Source organism: Mesoplodon densirostris, chromosome 1, assembly GCF_025265405.1.
Source record: "Mesoplodon densirostris isolate mMesDen1 chromosome 1, mMesDen1 primary haplotype, whole genome shotgun sequence".
NCBI lineage: Eukaryota > Metazoa > Chordata > Mammalia > Artiodactyla > Ziphiidae > Mesoplodon > Mesoplodon densirostris.
The window spans coordinates 6,166,584-6,188,335 of NC_082661.1; the positions used below are offsets into that span (position 1 = coordinate 6,166,584).

The window sequence follows — 21,752 nt, forward strand, 5'->3', positions numbered from 1 at the left end:
TGTGATACGTGGACCTCTCACTGTTGTGGTCTCTCCCGTTGTGGAGCACAGGCTCCGGACGTGCAGGCTCAGCAGCCATGGCTCACGGGCCCAGCCGCTCCGCGGCATGTGGGATCCTTCCGGACCGGGGCACGAACCCGTGTCCCCTGCATCGGCAGGTGGACTCTCAACCACTGCGCCACCAGGGTAGCCCCATTTGGTCATTCTTGTTGTGAGTTATGTTTGTTTTCGAGATTCCCTGTTTGCCTTTCTCCAAGTACTGTCATTTCATTCTGCCTGGCCTAGTGATGGTGGGAGTGGAGGGACCAGTGCAGCCAAGGGGCTATCTGAGCAGCTGGCAATTTGGCCACGTGCCTCTCTGTTCCTCTTGGGTGTTGTCAATCAGTTGCAGTACTTAAAATGGGCTCTCCTGGGGGGTAATGAGTTCCATACCACAGGCACATAAGGGGAAGTTGGATGGTTAGTTGACAGGGTGACACAGATAAGTATAGATGGGGGAAGGGAGCCAGCCTAAGTGACCTTCCATGTCCCTTCTAGCTTGAGCATCCTTGAGTCCCTGATCCGCCCCCCACCCAAGAGCATTGTTCCTTTGGAGTTCAGATGGGCTACTTAAGCACCGATTCTGTGCAATAATGAAAGTATCAGAGCCAAGAGGGGTTAATCTGTCCAAAGGAGGCTCTTTGGGGGCAAGTTTCTAGAGGTGAAGGCATAGGCTCTTGAAGTGAGAAGATCTAAGAAAACAAAAGTGGACTTCATGTTATTATAGGCTGAGAGGATCATGAGTTTCAATCTCCCCAAGAGATGGAATTAAAGCGATTTCCAAGAATCTTAATCATGGGGCGATTGTGTTTGTTTACTTTTGCAGCAAGCCTTGGGAACCGTGCTTGGAGAGATAAAAGCGGTTTTTCGAGCCTGTGCCTGCAGCTCCATCACTAGGTAGAGCGGCAAGGAGGCTGGCCCTTCCCTTACAGCAGAAATCAGGAGGCGCTGCCTGTAACGTCCTGCCTTAGGAACACTTGCCTCCATTTTTTCACCTGCTTGGACTCAAAGCAGATTGAGCTAAATGGGAGCTTGGGTGAGAAATAAGTGCCCTGTTCATTGTGAATGCCCAGGCTGTGGAGCAAAAATAGCACACAGGAAACGGTATTGCAAAGGTCAATTTTTCTGGAAAGGAAAAGACAACAAACCATCTATCTGAAATTTTAATGAGCAGACCCTGGCCTCTGACCTCATGCCATTACCCAGCAATCCAGTACTGAATGCCATGTCAGCTTCCATTTCCTGCGGGGGCAGAGGCAGAGTTCCCGGCCGGAGGCCGGCCATCTGCCGGACGTGGGATCCGCCCTCTGCCTAGCTGGCTGTTACTGAGGGTCATGAAGTCATTATGGATAGAGTGTCAGCCCAGGCTCCTTGCTTCACAGAGATGGTGGATTAGAAGGTTGAGAAACCAGGGCTAGTAGATAGGATTTTCTTCCCTATCCTTCTTTTTTTCCCCTCTGCATTGACTGTTTTGTTTCATTCAGTCAAAAACAAACCAAGGACAGTCTTGGGGGGCACATTTAGCCCTTTGGAGAGAGCTTTGCAGCTTCCAGGTTTAAAAAAAATTGGACTTCTATAGTCAAGAGCTGAATATTAAAGGAGAAAAAGAAATGGACCGTTAGGAGAGACAGTGTATAAAGCCCCTGGTCCAGTGCACAGTGCATATTACTTCCACTACGAGTAAACAATTTAACCCGTCAGAAAGATTCAAGAGGCCAGCAGCTGGGCTCATCCTAGAGTGAGTCTCCCTCATTGATCTCAAAGGAAACATTTAAAATTCTCTTGTTCAGTGTCTGAAAGTTCTGTGGAACAGGAGCATCAGAATCACCTGGGTACTCGCTAAAACTGTCCTTCCCAGACCTCTGTAAGAGGGATCGCCAGTGTAAATGCCAAAGGATTTGAATTCTTAACAAACATCAGGAATCCCGAGGCTTGGGGAGGTGTCCTAGCTCATTTAATGCTCACTACCACCTGGAAGGTTTGTATTTTACTTTCACTTAACAGATGCTAAACCTGAAGCTTGGAAATCAGAACTAAAGACACAGGCTGCATCTGCAAATAGATCTGGTGTGGGCTCTGACCTACTTCTTAGCCCTGTGACCACAGGAAAACTACTTAACCTCTAGACGCTGCAATTTCCTCATCTGGATCTTCAGGATTTTAAAATGAAGCAACGCACGGGAAGCACTTGATCACAATACTCCGATTATATGAATATGTAATAAATAACATAGTGGTTAACAAACAACCTAATGATTATTAAAGAGGCCAAGTAAGCAGCTCACACCATTCAATAGTTGTGATTGATCAGTTTGTCCTATCAGACAGAAGAGTCTTTGAAGGCAAGAGGTATTTCTCATCCATCTGGTTTCCCAAGTCCCTAACAGAGCGTTGCTAATTGCTGATTGAGCAAATGAATGAACAAAGAAAGGACAGGCAGAGGGGTGAGTAGTAGGGCTGGATGTAAACTGGGGCTTGGACCCAGGCCTGGCTTCCAGATGGAGTGCTGAGATGTCCTGGCATTGAGAAGGGGGTCCTGGGGCCAGTGCCTCTGGCTTTTGGTTTTTTATTTTTTAAAAAGGCCTGCACGTTGTTCAGAGGGGCTGAGCTGGTCCTTGGGAACACTGCAGAAACCTGGGGGGTGGGAGGAAGATAGGAGAAAATCCACTTTGCAGTAAAAAGAGATGGTGAGGAAGGGAGTTCCCTCAAATGCTGTCTAAACGCCTCTTGGAATGGGGCTTCCCTCAGAAATCGGTGGGAGGTCACAGGACAGATTTCTGCAGGTGGTTCTCCCTCAGTGCTGCACATGAGAATCACCTGGGGCTTTGGAAACTATTCCGGCTCCGTCCATGGCTGGAGATTCTAATCAACCTGAGTGGCGGTGTTAATATCTCCCTAGCCCTTAGGGTTCTGATAGGTGGCCACGGCTGGGGATCATGGTGGTTCCACAAGGTGGGGGCCACCCATCCTTGACCCCTCCTGTAGTCTGTGTAGCCCTCTCCTTGCTGCTTCCCGCGGTCTCGGAGAGGGCAAGTCCCGTTGTTAAAATTGCTATTATGTCTCTTTGAGGCCTTCCTAGGCAGAAGAGGAGGAGACCGCCAAGAACGCGGACTGGGAGGCAAGGCCCTCCATACACTTCACTGGTATTTCCCAAACACCGGGTGGCCCCCGACCCCGCGGCCTGTAGAGGCTCATTTCAAGGGCGTGGGAGGGCACCTGGGACTCTGTATTCTTAACAGACAAACCCAGACGTTTCTCACGATCAGGAAAGTCTGGGGAAAATCGCCGTGCGCTTTTTTTGGGGGTCCTGCCATGGAGGAGAAACTTGATCCAATCTATCAACGTAAAACCTAAAGCAGTGCATCGAAAGCAGAATGCCCAGACGTCGCGTGCCTGCAGGTCCAAGTTCATTCTCTCGCACGGGATGTCCGTTTGGGGGCTTAGGGGACGGGGCCCGGGGACGCCCGCCTGGGCGGCGGACAGCCTTGCCGACCTGCTACCCGCGTTCCGGGAGCGAGCAGCCGAGTCATCATTTCCAGCCTCAGACTGGAAAGCTGGACGGTGCAGCCGCGTGTGCTCTTGGCAGCCGCGCGCCCGGGGCCCCGCGGCCACATCATCCCGGGGCGGGGATGTGTGCGCTCCGGACGCCCGCGCCGCCACCGAGCCACGTCTGTGCCGCCGCCGGGGCGCGCGGCCCGGGAGGCGCCCTGCCCCGAGCCGCCCCGGGGGTGGGCCAGAGCCGGCTCTGGGCGGGACCCTGGCGGGGGCCCCTGACCGGTCTCTAGGACCCGCGGGACGCCGCGGGCGGGCGGGCGGGGGTGCGGGGGAGACCATAATTTGTTCCGTGGTGATGAGAACGGTGACTGTTGGCTGTGGATCCATTTCACAGGCCTGCCTCCTCTCCCTAACGATCTTCCTCGTCCCCGGGCCAACTCGGACAGTTTGCTCGTTTATTGCAACGGTCAAGGCTGGCTCGTGCCAGAACAGCGTGCGCGCGCGCACACACACACGCACACACGCACACACACACGCGCCGGGGAAAACTTTTTTAAAAAAATGAAAGCCTAGACTAGCTCTTCAGCGGCCGGGCGCTGCGCGAGGGGTTCGGAGTTGACTCCCCGCAGCAGGAAGTCCCTCGGGCCGCGGACGCCCGGCCCCCGCTCGGCGCCCGCGGGGGATGGTGCAGCGCCCGCCGCCCGGCCCCGAGAGCTGCTGCTGCACGGAAGGCCGGCGACGATGGCAGCGCGCCCGCCGCCCGCGCCCCCCGCCCGCGCCCTCCTGCTCGCCCTGGCCGGGGCTCTGCTGGCGCCGCGCGCGGCCCGAGGTAAGTCGCCGAGCCCAGGCGGCTCCCCGCCGGTCCCCCGCTGCCCCCGCCCGCCCGCTGGGGGACTCGCCCTCCGGGGGCACCACGCGCCGCACTGGGGGGAACGCCGAGTGGCGGGATTGTCCCGCGACCCGGCGCGCGGGGACGCAGCTGCGGAGCCCCCGGGCTCGGGCTCCCGGCTCGGAGGGGACCCCCGCCCCCGCGGCCCCCACCCCAGGTGCCAATTCCCGAGGGAAGGAGAGAGCCCTTGGCTCCGGGCCTGGAAGCCGCCAGCGCGTAGCCCGGGTGGCCCAGCCACGGGGCCGCTGCCGCGTGTCCTCCCATCTCGGGGATCATTTGCCAGGGTATCTGTGTCTTGACAGTTACACGTGTCGCCCGGGATGACGCGCGTCGGGTCATCTTACCCTGTCCCTTAGTGAATCCCCCCATCTCTGACTGGTCAGCCCTCCATGAGGTTTCCTGTGCACCCCTGCTCCCCCTCGTATACACCCGGGGGGACGCACAGTAACCGCGCAGGTGAGCCATCCCCGTGCCCGCAGGTGTGCCTGCGGCGTTCCACGGCGCTCTCCATTTTAAAAATGGACTCTCTTGCCTACTTCTTTAATTTTCTTTCCCTCTCTTTCTAATTCCGGATACCTCCGTAGTTGTCAGTGGCGGCTAGATGTGAGCAGAATCTTTGTTTCCCGCCACTCCGTCAGGTTCTCAGCTAAATAATCGCTTAAATCAACCTTATATAAAGCGACAACTCATTTCCACGTTCAGCCAAAGTGTGGCTGTTATAGCTGTTTTATAGATCTAGGTTTTCCCGAGTTGTATCCCCTTAAGTGGGTACCTGTGGCTCTTTTCTTTTTGCACAATGAGAAAACAAACAGCAGGTGCCTTTTTAAAAATTCTGAAGTTTCTGCCGGTCGCCGTCACTACCACCGCCGTCTTTCTGCCGCTAGAGGCGCTGTCGACCTACCAATGAAAGACTTGCCTTGGCCTCCAGCTCTAAATTTCTGTGATTCTATGTGACAGGCATTATTTTTCAACAACTGGCCTCAATCACGAACTGTTACCACCTTATGGTACGTTTAATTTTGTAATTGCCACTGCTACCCTCCACCCCACCCCACCTCCGTACCCCACCGCATCTACTGTAATGTGGCTAAAACCCAGCTCTCGATAAAATCCACACGGCAATGAAGACCAATTTGGGAATTAATGATTAAGTAAAAAGATTGCTCAAAGGAAGGAAGAAGCAATGAGCATGCCAAGAAAGAATACTGCTGACTGTTTAGTTAAAAACCTGTATGACTTGCAAGTGAAACTAATAGTTGTCAAAAATGTTTTGAAAGACTTTTGTACAAATGGGTCCTTTTGAGTATTTATTGAGAAAGAACTTTTAAAAAACTGAAACAGAATCTCAAAGTGTGCCTGAGGTGGCCTTGGACTTGACACATGCTCTGTACACATAAACGGAAGTTCACTGAGCATGGACAATACTTTATTTTTTTAGAGGAAAATGTTTACTAAATCAAGCTAATAATGGGAAATTATTTCATGGAGGAAGGACTTATTATTTTATGACTGCAGCTTTGGTAGAGGTAGTTTTTCCTTAGGATAGATATGACTCAAAATAGAAAGCCGGTTAAGCCTAAACATTTAGAATGGGTTACATGCTGTGATATCCCAGGATTCACTGCTTGTTTATCCTTGGATTCTCGGTATCGAGTTTTAAATCAATCAGTGCACCAAATCACAGCATATAATGAAACATTTCTTTGTGTTGGCAAGAAAAAGGGAGGAATTACTACTTGTTTAAGGCAGACCATATTTTGGGGTTTGTCTCTCTGCGTGTTACCCTTCATTGGCATCTCAGCTCTAACAGGTCCAGAACAGAACCCTAGATCCCAGACTCTCTACTCCTGAATCCATCTTCCACCCCGTGCCCCCATCTTTCCAACTCGGTAATAACATCCTCTGCCTTTTCCAGATGCCTCATGCAAACACTTAGAAAGTCATCCCGAGTCTCTCCTTTCCCTCCACAAGCCACCAACCTCCAAAATGTGTTCTCATCTACCCACTTCCCCCTGTTTCAAGTGGCCTTCCCCAGCCCCGGCCGCTTTTTTTCCCCTTCTTTTGATCTCTTCTGCAGAGTCTCTTCTCCCTAGTGTAGTAGCCTCCTAACTCATCTGCTGGCTTCCCCTCTTGTCCCTGCTCAATGTACTCTTCCCAGCACCACAGCCAAAGTCATCAGTCTCAGTCATGAGTTGGATCCTGCTGGTTTCCTGTTTAAAACTCTCCAGTGGCTTCCTAGGGCTCTTAAGAAAATCCAAACCTCAGTATAACGTATTTCCTGTTTTCCTCTGTTATCTCCTTTCTCACCACTCTCTCCCATGCTCACGACTCCATCCACACTGGCTTCTCTTCTTTCTGACTTTCCAGTATAATACCGCCATAATAAAAAAACCAATATTTAATGTTTGTACCATGAAGCAAATATTGCTTATGGTTGAGCCACACAGTGTTCTGTAATTCCATTTCATACCTCTTTCAACTTTTTGTTTTTCCTAGGGCTAATAATTGCTTTTTTTTTTTTTTTTTTTTACCATTTTGTTTTGTTTTTTGTGTACCAATCTCTACCTCCAAACCCTCTGTGAGAATCGGTAAACTCCTTCCAATATGATCAAACACATCAGGTAATCTATTCACTATTTATTTTTGCTTGGTATTATCTCTCTTGGAGCCCTTTTCTTCCTGCTCCAGTGTGAACTGGTTACTTTTTAGGCTTGCATGTCAACTCTTGTCTCAGGACTACTCTCTTGCCAAGATGCTGGAAACTGTTCTTACCTCCTTCCTGTGTTGGATCGCCTGTTTTCTGAGCACCATAACTTTCTTCTTTTAGTTTATGCCTTATTTTTGTGGAGCACATCTTCTAGTAACTTCCTAAAAGGGCATGTGGGAGATAAATTTTTTTGATAACTTGTTAGGAATGATTAAATACTTTCCATTGCAAGTAACAGAAAACCTGACCACAATAAGTCCCGTACATACGAACAAGTTCCGTTCTGGGAGTGCGTTCATAAGTCCAAGAAAGTTAGCCTAGGTACCCAACTAACACGATCGGCTATATAGTACCATATTGTAATAGGTTTATAATACTTTTCACACAAATAATACTTTAAAAAAATAAATACAAAATATAAAGAAAACATTTTTAATCTTACAGTACAGTACCTTGAACAGTACAGTAGTGCAGTACAACAGCTGGCATACAGGGGCTGGCATTGAGTGAACAGGCAAGGAGAGTTACTGACTGGAGGAGGGAGAGGAGGTGGGAGATAGTAGAGCTGAAGGATCGTCAGCAACAGGAGATGGAGGGTGAGCTGCAGTTTCACTCACATCTGACATTAGTGGAACCCATGTTCGTGTCTTTGAAAGTTCGCAGCTTGAAGGTTCGGGTGTAGGGGAGTTACTGTACAGCAAATTTTAAAAAATCTTTACATCCCGAGCATTTGTGAAGTAAGCGGTGTAGTAGCTGGTGTAGCGAGTCAGTGATACTACTAGGCACCTGAGCTTTTACTTTTGCTTGTGTCTGCCATACTTACATGTTGGCTTTTGCTTTTATGCTTAATGCCTCATGGTCTTATGATAGCTGCTGTACATTTTGGCATTGTATCTGCATTCTAGGCCGTAGTAAGGCAAAAGAGGCAAAAAGCAGAGTCAGCAAATCTATTTTATTGGGAAAATAGAAGTATTTCCAGAAACCTTTGTAGCAGATTTTCTCTTGGCTAGACTGTGACACAGGGCCACTGCTTGCTGCATGGGAAGATAGAAAAGTAAATATTTTTAGTTGTATACTTTGGTGTTTCAATTGAAACAGAGTTTTATGAGTAAGAAAGCAGTTTAGAATGTGTGTCTTGAACGCAAATATATATATGCAAACCAGCAATTTTATATATATATATGTATATGTATATATACATACACACATATATGTATTTCACCCCTGATATATATATTAAAGGTGGTAATATATATCACCTTTGATTGTTAGTTTATTGAGGAATAAAATTTCAAGATGGAAATCATATTTCCTCAGTATTTTATAAGGCATTTCTTCATTGTCTCTATGCCCATTGCCACTTGGGAAGTTGATAGCATGGTGACTGTTAATCCTTTATATGTAGTCTGTTTTCTTTCTCAAAGCTTTTATCATCTTCTCTTAATCCCCAGTATTTTTACATTTCATGATAATGTGCTTTAGCTAAGTTCTTATCAGTAGTCGTACTGGGACTTTCTGTTTGAACTTTCATGCTGTGAAGTTCTAGTGTACTTTCTTTTATTATTTCTTCAATGATTTCTTCCTCGCTGTTTTTGTCATGCTTTTTCTGAAACTGCTCTTAGCTGAATGTCCCAACTTCCTGAAAACATCCTCTAATTGTCTTCTTTGTTCAACTTTCTGGGAGAGTTTGTTTAATTTCACTTTCCAACCCTGCTACTCAAGTTGTTTATTTCTGCTACTACATATTTAATTTCCAAGAAATGTTTCTTGTTCCTTGAATATTCCTTTTTTTCAAATAAGGTTCTGTTCTTTTTTATATATATATAATGGATGTAAGGTTTCGGTGAACTCTTGGCATGTATTAACTTTTACTTTTTAAACATTGTTTGGCTGACTTTATTCTCACTATCAGCTCTCAGATCCTCCCCCACTTCTGTTCGTTATAGTCTCTGGCTTTCTTCAAATGTCTATTTTGGCTGTCTGTTTATATGTAACAATGAGACACTACAAAGCTGATTGAAACTTCTGTGTGCTTCAAAGACGGGCTTAGTAACTGCTCGGCCTTCTCTGGGTTGGGGGACCTCCATACATCACTGACTGTCTTTTTCGTAGGCTGGTCAGTTTCCCCAAAGAAGAATTTTGAAACCTCCTGCTGAGGACTTAAGCCTGGCTAATACGGCCTGTGAGCTGAGTAGTAGAACAGGGTTAAGGTGGATGTCTCACCCATGAGTGTGCTTTGCCTTTTTTTTTTTTTTTTTTTAATCCTTTTGCTTTCAGTTTGGCACTCTGCTAACACTTCTTCACTCTCAGCTATGCCGGGCATCCTTGTGTACAGAATTTCTCTGCTTTAGTGTCTGCAGAAAATACATCTCCTGTCTGATGAAGTGGGAGGGGTAGTCACCTAGCTGTGCTGGCTTTGCAAGGGACCTACAGCTCTAACTTTTCCTTGGACGGTCTTTCAGCCCAGCCTGTACTGACCATCAGAGGTGCCCAGTGCCTCCCATCTCCAAGTCTTTCCAAGGTTCTTCTCATCCATCTCACCTTCTAGATGGCTTCTCTCTTCTCCAGGCAACAGGTTTCCAGTTCTCTCTCCTCTGCTGAGTAGGTAACCACTTGTCTTACGTCTTCTAAAGCCTTGTTGCTTTCTCTTACCTGTTGCTATTTTCTCTCCAATTCTTTGTTTTTTTTAAATTATTTTTATGTTATTATTTATATTGTAGGCTTTCAGGAGGGAGTGCAGATAAACACCTGTGAGTCTGCCATGCACATTTAAAAGTCAGCCCAGGGGCTTCCCTGGTGACACAGTGGTTGAGAGTCCGCCTGCCGATGCAGGGGACATGGGTTCGTGCCCCAGTCCGGGAAGATCCCCCATGCTGCGGAGCGGCTGGGCCCGTGAGCCATGGCCACTGAGCCTGCGCGTCCGGAGCCTGTGCTCCGCAATGGGAGAGGCCACAACAGTGAGAGGCCCGCATACCGCAAAAAAAAAAAAAAAAAAAAAAAAAAAAAAAAAAAAAAGTCAGCGCAGGCTTTTATCACGGCCCTCTATATACAGACACGGTTTTTTCCCCTCTCTCTCTCACTTGTCATTTGCCTCTTTCTGTTCCTTCCTTGTGGAAACAAAAATTACATCCATTTTTAAATGTTTCAAAACTTTCTTTTAAAAATCTATAAATACTCAAAGTCAACATATACCTAATTGGATAGATGTTGCAGCTGTGGAAGCTGTAAGGATTTTTTTTTTTCCCTAAGGAATGCAACTACATCATCTAAAGAAGCTAAGCATATTTCTTTCTGGTGTAGATGATGCTGTAATGAATTCATTACAGTTGCAAAAAAAAATTTTTTTTTTTTTGTATCCGAGTATGTTCCAGAGGCCTCTTAAAGCTAAACTGTTCCTGCACTATCTATGATTTATAAAGACAGGTGTGAGAAACATCTTCAGATGTTCCTTCTGTATCAAATGGCTAGGCCTATAGTCCTTTGGCTGTGTGCCCACTGAAAGCTGTATGAAACGGCTTTGCAATATGTGCAGTCCTTTAATTATCAGCTCTCTGGGTTTGAGAAAGTGAAGTTGATATAATCTATACAGAATGTTTTGGGAAATAGTTTCTGTGCCCTTGCAGTAGCTGTTTCTTTATGTGTGTTTCTGTAGTATTTTATGAAACCTAAAGTTTTCATACCAGCACACGGTTACTTAAAAAGGCAGTTGTTGAGTGCTTTGGTGCCAGGAGCTATTGCAAGGTCTTTGCACGCACCGTCTCACTCAATCCTTGGGGAAGAATCTTGCTGTTGGTCCTGTTATTGCCCTCACTCTACAGAGGAGGAAACCATGGCTTCGGATGGTTGAGTGTCTGCTAAGTGGCTTCAGATGGTTGAGTGTCTGCTAAGGGGCCGATGCAGGGCCATCTCTAGGCGCTCTCATGACAGGGACCAGGTCTTAGCCTAGGCGTAGTAAACATTTTGTCATCTATATACTTTATCTTTGAAATAATTATAATGTTTATAGCAATGAGATTGTAACGTAGTTTGCTTTGAAACGGAATGATAACGCAATTCAAATGAACTTTACTTGCCAGTTGAAATGTGTGCCTTGAATACCATACTTTCTGACAAGCTGCCATTTCAGTCCTTATATTTACCCCAGCTCGTTCTTCATCCTGGTGCCTTGTGCTTTATTTAATGTTCAGTATACCTTGCCTCCAATTGATCGATGAGATGGAGAAGCCAAATAATTCAGCATCATATTGATATTTTTTATCCTTTAAGCTTTTATGTCATCCCCAGGTGACACTAAGAGCTCAGTTTCTAGGCAACTGCTTAAAGAATTGGGCAACCTCATTGGATTAACTCTGGACCTTCCGTCTGTCCTGGAAACATTGGCCTCCCTGATCCCTTTTGACGATCCATTCTTAGAACTGTTGTTGATATACCCTGACATCTTCTCTTGGCAGGGCGTGGTAAATACTGGCCTGCAATTTGACCAAAAGATTCCTTGTTTTGTGTTTTGCTAGATTTGTGATTAAAGCCAGGATAGGATGGAGCATTTCTCATGAGATCTATGTTCACATGAATTTGAATGTCATCAGAGAACCTGATTTTATTGTCTTAAATCCTGGGGGTTTGGTGGTGTTCTTGGGAACCTGCATCAGAACTTAAGAGTCTAGGTTATACCTTAAAATGCAGCTGCACCTTGGTTGATGGAATACATGTATTCCTAAAATGAGGCAAGCTAAGCAAAATTTCTAAACTGAAATAATTTATTCAGCCAATTTCAGTATAATTTGAGGTTGATCATGAAAAAGAATTTTGGCCCCATTATCCATTCCTTCACAAAATGTGAAATATTGTAAAAGTTGAAAAAAAGACATAGAATAAGTTACACATCCATATTGTTGCCAACCAAGTTTTACTATAGATGCTTCAGAATTTTTAAAATTTAAATATGTTAAATGTTAAAGCTTATTTGTAATCACTCCTGATTCTCTCCAGCCATCCAGTTCTTCACCTTCTTTCTGAAAAGACAGCCACTATTCTGAAATTGGTAGATAGAATATATATATGTGTGTTTATACATATACATGTATCTCTAATCAATATTTGATATTATTTATTTATTAAATATTATATAAATGGTACCCTACTGTATACAACAGACTTCTTCAACTTGCTTTATTTATTTTTTTATATTTTTGGCTGCATTGGGTCTTCATTGGTGCACGCGGGCTTTCTCTAGTTCCAGCGAGCGGGGGCTACTCTTGGTTGCAATGTACAGGCTTCTCATTGTGGTGGCTTCTCTCGTTGCAGAGCATGGGCTCTAGGCATGCGGGCTTCAGTAGTTGTGGCACACGGGCTTAGTTGCTCCGCGGCATGTGGGATCTTCCTGGACCAGGGCTCGAACCTGTGTCCCCTGCATTGGCAGGCAAATTCTTAATCACTGCGCCACCAGGGAAGTCCTGCAACTCACTTTTCTAAAAATCAGTGTGCTTTTAAAGACTTATTCTTACTGATACATGTGCTTGCTTCATTCCTTTTAATTGAATGGTTAAACCATAAATTGTACACTCCTGTGTGGATAAATATCTGTTTTCCCCTACTTTTTGATATTGCACTGGTGCAAGGATACTTGTACCTGTCTCCTCATGTACAGGCGTGAGCTCTAAGGAAGCTATTACAAATGAATGGCTGAATCGGAGGGTAAGCCAGTTTTCTACTTTGATATACATTGATACTTTGCTTTCTAAATTGGTTGCACCCATTTTCATGCCTACTTGTTAGAGAGTTCTGGTTATTCATATTTTTGCCAATACTTGGCACTTTCAGACTTTTAAACGTTGCCAAGCTGGATGTGAAATATTTCATTGTTTTTATTGGTATTTTCCTGATTCCTAGAGACTTTAAGACTTTTCTTAAGAACTGTGTTTATATTGTTCTTTATTTTTCTTCTTTGGATCACTTATTATTTGCCCATTTTTTTCTTTCTAAGTGTGGTTTAAGAAATCCTTCTCTCTTTCCTGAGCTCCAAAAGAGATTTTTATAATTTCTTCTAAATTTTAACTTTTTGCTGTTCACTTTTAGTGTAACTGGAACTCATTTTTATTTGTTGTATGAGGGCATGGTCTATTTTGCCTCATATAGATAAGATAACCAACCATCCTAGTAACATTTTACTTTTTTTTTTTTTTTGCGGTACGCGGGCCTCCCACTGTTGTGGCCTCTCCCGTTGCAGAGCACAGGCTCCAGACGTGCAGGCTCAGCGGCCATGGCTCACAGGCCCAGCCGCTCCGTGGCATGTGGGATCTTCCCGGACCGGGGCACAAACTCGTGTCCCCTGCATCGGCAGGCGGACTCTCAACCACTGCGGCACCAGGGAAGCCCCCTAGTAACATTTACTGAATCCTTTCCTCCTTCTGATAAACACCAAGTCTAGACAGATATGCTTTTGGGTTCCTTGTTCTGCTGGACTATTTTTATTTATCCTATTTTCAGTACCATACTATTTTCAGTATTCTGTACTATAACGAGCCTTACATGTTTAGATTGGTTGGTATATGGTGGTATAGGGGGCAGACAGTGGGGTCAGCTTGGCGTGGTTTGCATATCAGCTCTGTCACCTACTGACATGTGACCTTGGGAAGGTGAGTGACCATCCTGTGTTGTTAGGAGTTTCGCAGTTTCAATACTGAAAACCCTACATCTCAGGACCCCTCAGAGCTGAGCAAACCACGATGGTTGGTCACCCTAAACCTCAGTCAAATTATGAAAACTCTTTTTTCCCCAGTTACTCCCTTTATGAAATGGTGATAATAATAGTATCTGCCCCCATGGTGGGGTGTGAGGAAGATTAAATGAGATAATACATGGAAAGTGCTTTGAACAGGGCCTGGCCCATGCTAAGTGCTCAAAAAGGTTAATTTCCTCTTCCTGTCTCCCTTCCTCTCCTTTATAGAATTGTCTTGAATATTCTTGAAATGCTAATATCTCATATGAACTTTAGAATCTCCTTGCTAAGTTCTTCAAAATACTCAGTGAGAACTTACAGATTAATTTGGGGAGACTTGACATTCCCATGACATCAAAGCTTCCTGCCATAAATGTGATCGTTTTTTTATATGTTTTCTTTAATTTTATTCAGTAAGTTAAAAAATTTTCTGAAGTTCTTGCACATCTTTGTAAGATATATTTCAAGGTATTCTAAGTACTTACTAGATTCACTGTTATTCTGAATGGCATCACTATTTTTTTTAATTAAAAAATTTTACTACAGCAAATTTTAAACATATGCAAAAGTCGACAGACTGGTATAATGAACACTCATGTGTCTATTACTCAGCTTCAGCAAGTACCAGCTCATGGCTATTCTTGTTTTATCTGTGGAATTATATTTTTTAAAAAGTTCTAATTGATATTTTCATTTTCAGTATAAATAAATGTTACTGATTTTTGTACTTTGATTTTGAATTCGGCAACCATGCTTGATTTTTTAAATAAATGTATTTATTTATTTTTGGGTGTGTTGGGTCTTCATTTCTGTGCGAGAGCTTTCTCTAGTTGCTGCGAGCGGGAGCCACTCTTCATCGCGGTGCGCGGGCCTCTCACTATGGCGGCCTCTCTTGTTGCGGAGCACAGGCTCCAGACGTACAGGCTCAGTAGTTGTGGCTCACGGACCCAGTTGCTCCTTGGCATGTGGGATCTTCCCAGACCAGGGCTCGAACCCATGTCCCCTGCATTGGCAGGCAGATTCTCAACCACTGCGCCACCAAGGAAGCCCCATGCTTGATTTTTATTAGTTCTAATTGTTTGTAGACTAACTTCATAGAAATTCTAATTATCATCTAAAAATGATGGTAATTTTTGTTTTTTCCTTTACAGTTCTTTTACATTCTACCTCTTTTATTTCTTTTCTTTCATTGGCTAGCACCTCCACTACAATGATAAACAAAAGTGGTGATTGCAAATGTCTTTGGGTTTTTTTCCCCCAACTTTAATGAGAATAGCTTTTCACTATTGATTAAGATGCTTACTGCAAAATTTTGCTATGTATGTCATTTAATCTTTTTTTAATATAAACTAAGAACATTTCTCTATACTGCTAGTTTGCTAAAATGTTTTCTTTTTAACATATAAACATAGTTGTTTAATTTTTTTAAAAAACTTTTCCTCAGCATCTGTTGGTATGATTAGTTTTTCATTTGTTGGGGTTTTTCCCCCTCCTCTATTCTGTTAGTAGTGTAGTGAATTATATTAATAGATTTTATGTTGTTAAACCATCCTTGAATTCTTAGAATAAATATTCCATGATTTGGGTGCATTTTAAAAATACAATGTTGGGTCCCATTTACTAAAATTTTATTTAGGATTTTAGTCCCTGTAGGACAATGTTGATAACCACCATTAGTCTTTAATTTTCCTTTCTCCAAATATCTTTTAGTTTTCATTTCAAAGCTTTACTATTAGCCTCAGAAAGTGAGTTAGGGAGTTTTAGTTACATCTTTTTCTATTCCTAGGACAGCTTAGGTATAAGAGGTTATTTTTTCCTTAACAGTTGTTGAAACTTGACTTAATATCATCAAAGCATGGTGTTTTTTCATCAGAAATCTACTAGTTGATTTAATCTCCTCAAGGGTTATAGTGCTATTCATATTATCTCTTTCTTTCTGAAATAATTTTGCTGCATTTTTCTTTTGTTGATCTTTTATTTTTGTTTTCTATTTCATTAATTTCTGTCCCTTTCTTCTACTTTCTTGGGGTTTACACTGTTATTCTATTTCTCACTTCTTCTGAAAGCTCTTTCATTTAAGCTGAACTTTTCCCTCCAATTACTGCTTTCATTGTTTTGCTGTTAGGTTTGTGTTATCATCATGGCCAAAATAATCTATACCTTGCATTATGATTTTTGGAGTGCGAAGTTATTTAGACATATGTTTTGATTGGTGTGTATGTGAGAGAGTGTGTGTGTTTTGCTTTCTAAATGGTTGGGTAAGATTAGTTATCTTTGTTGTTGATATCTGATTTTATTACACTGGTGTCAAAGAAAGTGATCTGTGTCCTATTGACTCTCATGCATTTGAAATTTTCCTTATGAGCTAATACATGGTAAATTTTTATAAAAATTACATGTGTGTTTAAAAATAATGTATATGCTCTAAGTATTGGGTATAGGGTTCTAGATATGTCAATTAGATTAAGCTTGTTAACTGATGTCATATCATATATTATGACTAACATTTCTCGTTCAGTATTTCTGTGTCTAAGAGAGGTTTTAAGAATCTAATATAATCATGGATTTTCCACTTCTCCTTGTAATTCTGTCAGTTTTTGCATCATACATTTTGAGGCTAGTTTGTTGTGTCTATTCAACTATGTACAGCTCCAGATGTGTCCAAGACAAATATTACTGTATCAGTTTTCTTTGGGTTAATATTTTTCTGGTATGTCTTTTGCTATCTCTTTACTTTCAAATTTTCCATGTCATTATCTTTCGCATATGTCTATTACAAACAAAATATGCCTAGATTTAAAAACTTTATAATTGCTGTCTCTTAACTCACTAGGTCCATCCCTTCATGTGTATTGTGACCTTTGATGTTTTTGAACTCATCTTCCATTTTGTTCTCTATTTACTAAAAGTTTACTGAATTTTGCTATTTTTAGGCACTTTTTTTTCTGTCTCCTTTTATATTGCTGAAGGATTATTTACACCTACTTCTCTCCAGCTCTGTTAATTTAGAGGTTATATATCGGGTTTCCACAATTTAGTAGTACTGTTAAATATCAAACGTTGTACTTCAAGTAACAAAGTGTAAAGGTAGCCAGTGACTCTGGCCACCTCCCAAGTACCACAATTGGCCAAGAATGCTTCCATGTCTTTCATTGTCTCTTCCATTTATTATTATTGCTGTCTAGCATTTTAGTCTACCACTTTGAAGCACATCTCTCATCAAAAAAATATAGTGGGGTGGTGGTAGACTTTGCTTTTGTTTTTAGTAGTGCAGGCTTATTTTGATTTATCCAATGTAACCAGTGCCTTTTTTTCCATCATGCCTTCTTGCAAACCTCTTCTGCCTCTTGGATTCAGTTTGCTTTTTATCAAAATCATGTTGCGTTGAAAGTCTGTGAATAGCAAATGCTCTGTATTTGTTTGACTGGAAAATGCTTGTTTTCTTTTTTTCTTAAATGTTAGCTTAGCTATATACAGAATTCTAGGTTGACAGTTACTGGCCTTTAGCAGGTATTACCTATGGTATGCTGGCCTCTACTGTCACTGTTGAGACGTCTTTAGTTTAATGATTGTTCTTTTGCACTAGACCTGCCTTTTTATCTGGTTCCTTTTAAGGTTGTCTTTTGTTTGTTTGTGGTTCTGTAGTTTTATTAACATGTTTTTTGATATGGACTCATTTTTAATTTATGTATATCTGACCTTGCCATGCTTCTTACATGCAATCAAATATAGAAAGTTCTTAGTCATTATCTCTTCAATGACTGTCTTGCCCTTATTTTCTCTATATCTCCTTTGGAACTTTTTTATATGTAATTGGATCTTATCATTCAGTCATGCTGTTTCTCTTTGTCTCTTTATCACTCTGCTTTACATTCTGGGTGACGTCTCTCAATCTAGATTCCATTTCATAATTCTCTCTTGAGCTGTGTCTAGGTTGCTGTTTAAACAGTCTATGGACTTACTTTGCAATTTCCAATGCCTTTAAGTTTTCATTTATAGAAGCTTAATTTTGTTCTTTTTTAAACCTGATAGATCATTAAAAATAATGTCCTTTTACTGTCTCCCATTATGGCTTCTGTGTTTTCTTCTACATCTTTAAAACTTTGGGATGCATATGTTGTTATCCCTCTTAGATTATTCTATTGTTTCTAATTCTTAGGGTGCTGAATCTGTATTGTCATAAATTATCTCTTCTAATGCCTTGCAATTTTGAATTATGAACTCATTTTCAGTTTTTTCCTTTCCACCACTATCCCCTCCATGAGCGTCCTATGCACCTGGGATTGTGAAAGGTCCAGCAGAGCAGAGTTTTACTTATGATAGGTGTTTCAAGGGTTTTACTCATCTGAGGCCAGTTTTTATGTTAATTTCTCATCTTGGGAATCTTACACCACATAGTTATTGTAATTTTGGTCTCCACACCCATGTGGAGGCTTGAAGTTTTTATTTCTGTCGGGAGACTGCCTAACTCTCACCAGCAGTCTGGGTAAACATAGCCACTTTGTTCCCTGGGGCATTTGGTAGAGTTTTTCTAGCCCCTTGAACTTGGAAGGGCAGTCCTGCAGAATGCTGGCTTTCTGCAAGGATCTCAGCTCCAGTTTCCCATCTCGTGTGTTCCAGATCATACCTCCTGTCATTAAAATTACAGCTCCTAGACTGAAGGCCTGTATCTACTGCGTCTCCTAGATTTCCATGGTGTTGGCAGTGTTTGAATGCTCTGGCTATGAATTCCTTTTTTATTTATGGGTCCTGGTAATTTCCTTTCCTTTCTTTCTAGTTTAGTTATGTATGTACTATAAAAATGTCACATTTTATTTAGCATTTTTTATGTGTTTGCAGTGGGAAGGTTTTCTATCTGCATCAGTTCAGTTCACCACCACGCTTTCAGAACTGGAAGTCCCCCACATTGATTCTTTGATTCTCTAAGTCAGTATATTTGCCTGCTGTCATCCTGGATTTGTACCAGGGGCTAAGGATATGATGGTGAGAAAAACAGATGCAGACCTTCACCCCCTGGCATGTGGAGTGAGTGGATCCTAAGGATGTACAGAAGATGAGTTGAACCCACCCAGTACCCTGATTCTTGGCTTCCAGTACTGCTCCAAAAGCTCGGTCAGAAAAGCAAGTCAGCTGCTCTCCTGCTGGTATGTTAGTCTTTGCCTTGGCAGCTGCACGGGTGAGATGTGCTGATGATGGGGCCAAGCTGGGCTTTGGGGGTGAAGCCATCAGCTGTTCCCTTCTCCCTCTGGCTGAGGCAAAATGAGAACAGCTGGGAAACAAGGCCAGCACACCCACCCAGAAGCCATTCCTCTGCCAGCGCAGGTGTCAACAGAATTCCATTCATATGAGCCTTCCAGGAGCGTATATCAAATTTGTTCCATGCTTTAAAATTCTGATACAGAGAGTAGATTGTATAATGGGGTGAGCTGATGATTGAAACCCTCATCTGTATACCTTTGTACCTTTTGGAATGAATAATATGATCTCATAGAGATTGATGACTCTGCTGACTTATCTAGAAAAATCAGATGCCTGATTTGTCATGTAAATTTGGATGTGTCAGATTTTGTCTACTCAGTTCATTAAGTTTTGTTTCCAATTTCTTAGTAGGGAAAGTCTTATTCAGCTGTAATAGATGGTCCTCCTGAAACTTCCTCTCAAAGCTGACACGCGTTTCAGTCTCTTTTTCTTGTCTCTGCTCACCCTTAAAGTGCTTTTTAACCCTCATTGTCCACTCAACACAGCGGAGAGCCATGCTGTTGGTTACAGAGGCCCAGTAAGAAAGTGATTCCAACAAGGGTGGCAGAAGGGACTGGCTAGGATGTAGTTTGAAAAGCCAAGTCAAGACAGCTGTCTAAAGCACAAAAGATCCCTAAGAGAAGTTTCTGCTTCTCTTATGGGCATAAGTGGCATCAAATAATGAGATTTCTTTGACTTACTTCCCCTGATGTCACTTCCATGTGGATTTCATGTGTTCTCCTGCTGTAGTAATGACATTGAAAGCTCGCTGGGATCTTGGCCAGAATTTTGGAGTGAGAAGGCCTGGCTCTGAGTTCTGACTTGGCCTCTTTGTAGCTGTGTGACCTTGAGGAACCTACGCAGTCTTTCTGAACTTCGGTTTCCTTATTCGTCAAAGAAGAGTACGGAGACAGCCAGTCTCACTGGGTTGCAGAGACCATTGAATGAGGGAAATGTTGGAAAAAGCATTCTGTAATTTATTTAATTGGAGTATAGTTGCTTTCCAATGCTATGTGAGTTTCTATGGTACAGCAAAGTGAATCAGCGATACATGTATATATATCCCCTCATTTTCGGATTCCCTTCCCATTTAGGTCACCACATAGCATTGAGTTCCCTGTGCTATACAGTAGGTTCCCATTAGTTGTCTATTTTATACATAGTATCAATTGTGTATATAAAGCATCTTGTAATTTAAAGTCTGCCCTTTAGATTGCGGGGCACATGTTCCCCCGGTCCTTCAGTGATGTGGATTTGCTCTCCTGTCTTGGGAGACATGCATTTCTCAACATCAACCACCTTCCCCTCCTGCTCTTGGTAGATGGGTATACAAGTGAACCCCAAAGGTCAACAGAGGTTTGGGAGAGCCGGACATTTTTGCTCCTTTTTTTCCCACCTTAAATCTCATGTTTCATTCTTTGCTTTTATTGACCTTGGGTTAGGGCATCTCTTTGTTAACAAGGACCATTTGAGATTGCCTTAATAGTGTCAACTCTTGCAAATATCACTTAGTCATGGCAAACAACATGTGCGTTAGTTTCCTACTTCTCTATTGTATGGGGCACATTGTGGGCGGGACATCAGGATTGGAGAAGGAGACCCAGGCCAGGGTCATTTTCCCAGCCCCCCCAGCTTCTTGGCTTCTCGAGAAAGGGGTTTGGGAGGAGAACTAAGAGTAGAATTGCAAAAAGGAAAATAAAATTGAACACGCTCATCGGGGTGCTGGGTAGGTGTTAATAAGAATTGCTGTAGGGATAGAAAGGAATTTTTCACATTTTATGGGGGAAGCATAGATGTACACTCTTAACTTTTGTGTGGATTACCACTTAGAGTATGTGATTACAGCAGTGCAGCCAGTGAGAGGCTCTGCATCCTTGTGGTTCCAGTGAATGCAAATTTAGAGCATTCCAGAATCTGACAGAAATGTTCCACCAAGACTGAATGGTGTTATTTTCCCAATTTATAGAAAAAAATAAGTCAATGGAAAGATATTTCCCCCCACTGCCAAGATTGTTTATCTCCATAATCTTTCTTAAACTGTTGGTTCCAGCTACCATCTCCCCTGAGTTACAAGGAAGCAAATGCATTTTCAAAAATGTCCACTCAGTCTTAGTTCAGCATATAATCAGACAACACCCAAGGGCTCCTGGTTAGTTTTACCTTTGTGCCTGAATAACAGTCATAGCTCCTTATGGTAATTGCTCATGCTTTGAGGACAGAATTAAGGGATTCCATACAGGCGTTTTTGGTTTTGTGGTTTCTGTATACTGGCACTGTTCTGTGAGCTTTACTTTGTTCTCAGTCCATCCTTACCACTCACCTGGGAGGTAGATATATGGTCACTATCTTTTCCAGATAGGAAAGCTGAGCTCAGGAAGTTAAAATTGCACGAAGACACACAGCTAGCAGGTAGCACAACTGGAGTTTTGTACCTGAATTACTGTACAAATAGGAACTACAGAAATGGAAGGCACTGGGTTAAGCCTTTTCCACCAGTTCTCTCTTTAAAATCTCACAGCCCTGGGAGGTGTGTGCCATTTTTATATCCATTTTACAGAAGCAGGGACGAAGGCAAGGAGAACCTGTGACTTGCTTTAGCCCCTGCTTCTGATGAGAGGCTGAGTCAGGACCAAACGAGACAGCTGATTTCAGAGTCCACGTGATAA

At 43.1% G+C, this 21,752-nt stretch overlaps 1 protein-coding gene across 1 annotated transcript in view; it reads left to right on the forward strand.

Annotated features, from left to right (window-relative positions):
* The first annotated feature begins 3,866 nt into the window (after positions 1 to 3,866).
* ADAM12 (ADAM metallopeptidase domain 12) overlaps positions 3,867 to 21,752 on the forward strand; it is a 406,064-nt gene continuing 388,178 nt past the window's right edge. Inside the window, exon 1 of the mRNA XM_060098411.1 lies at positions 3,867 to 4,363. Within this exon, the coding sequence (XP_059954394.1) occupies positions 4,276 to 4,363 (88 nt within the window). The 5' untranslated portion in view covers positions 3,867 to 4,275. The remainder of the gene's footprint in view (positions 4,364 to 21,752) is intronic.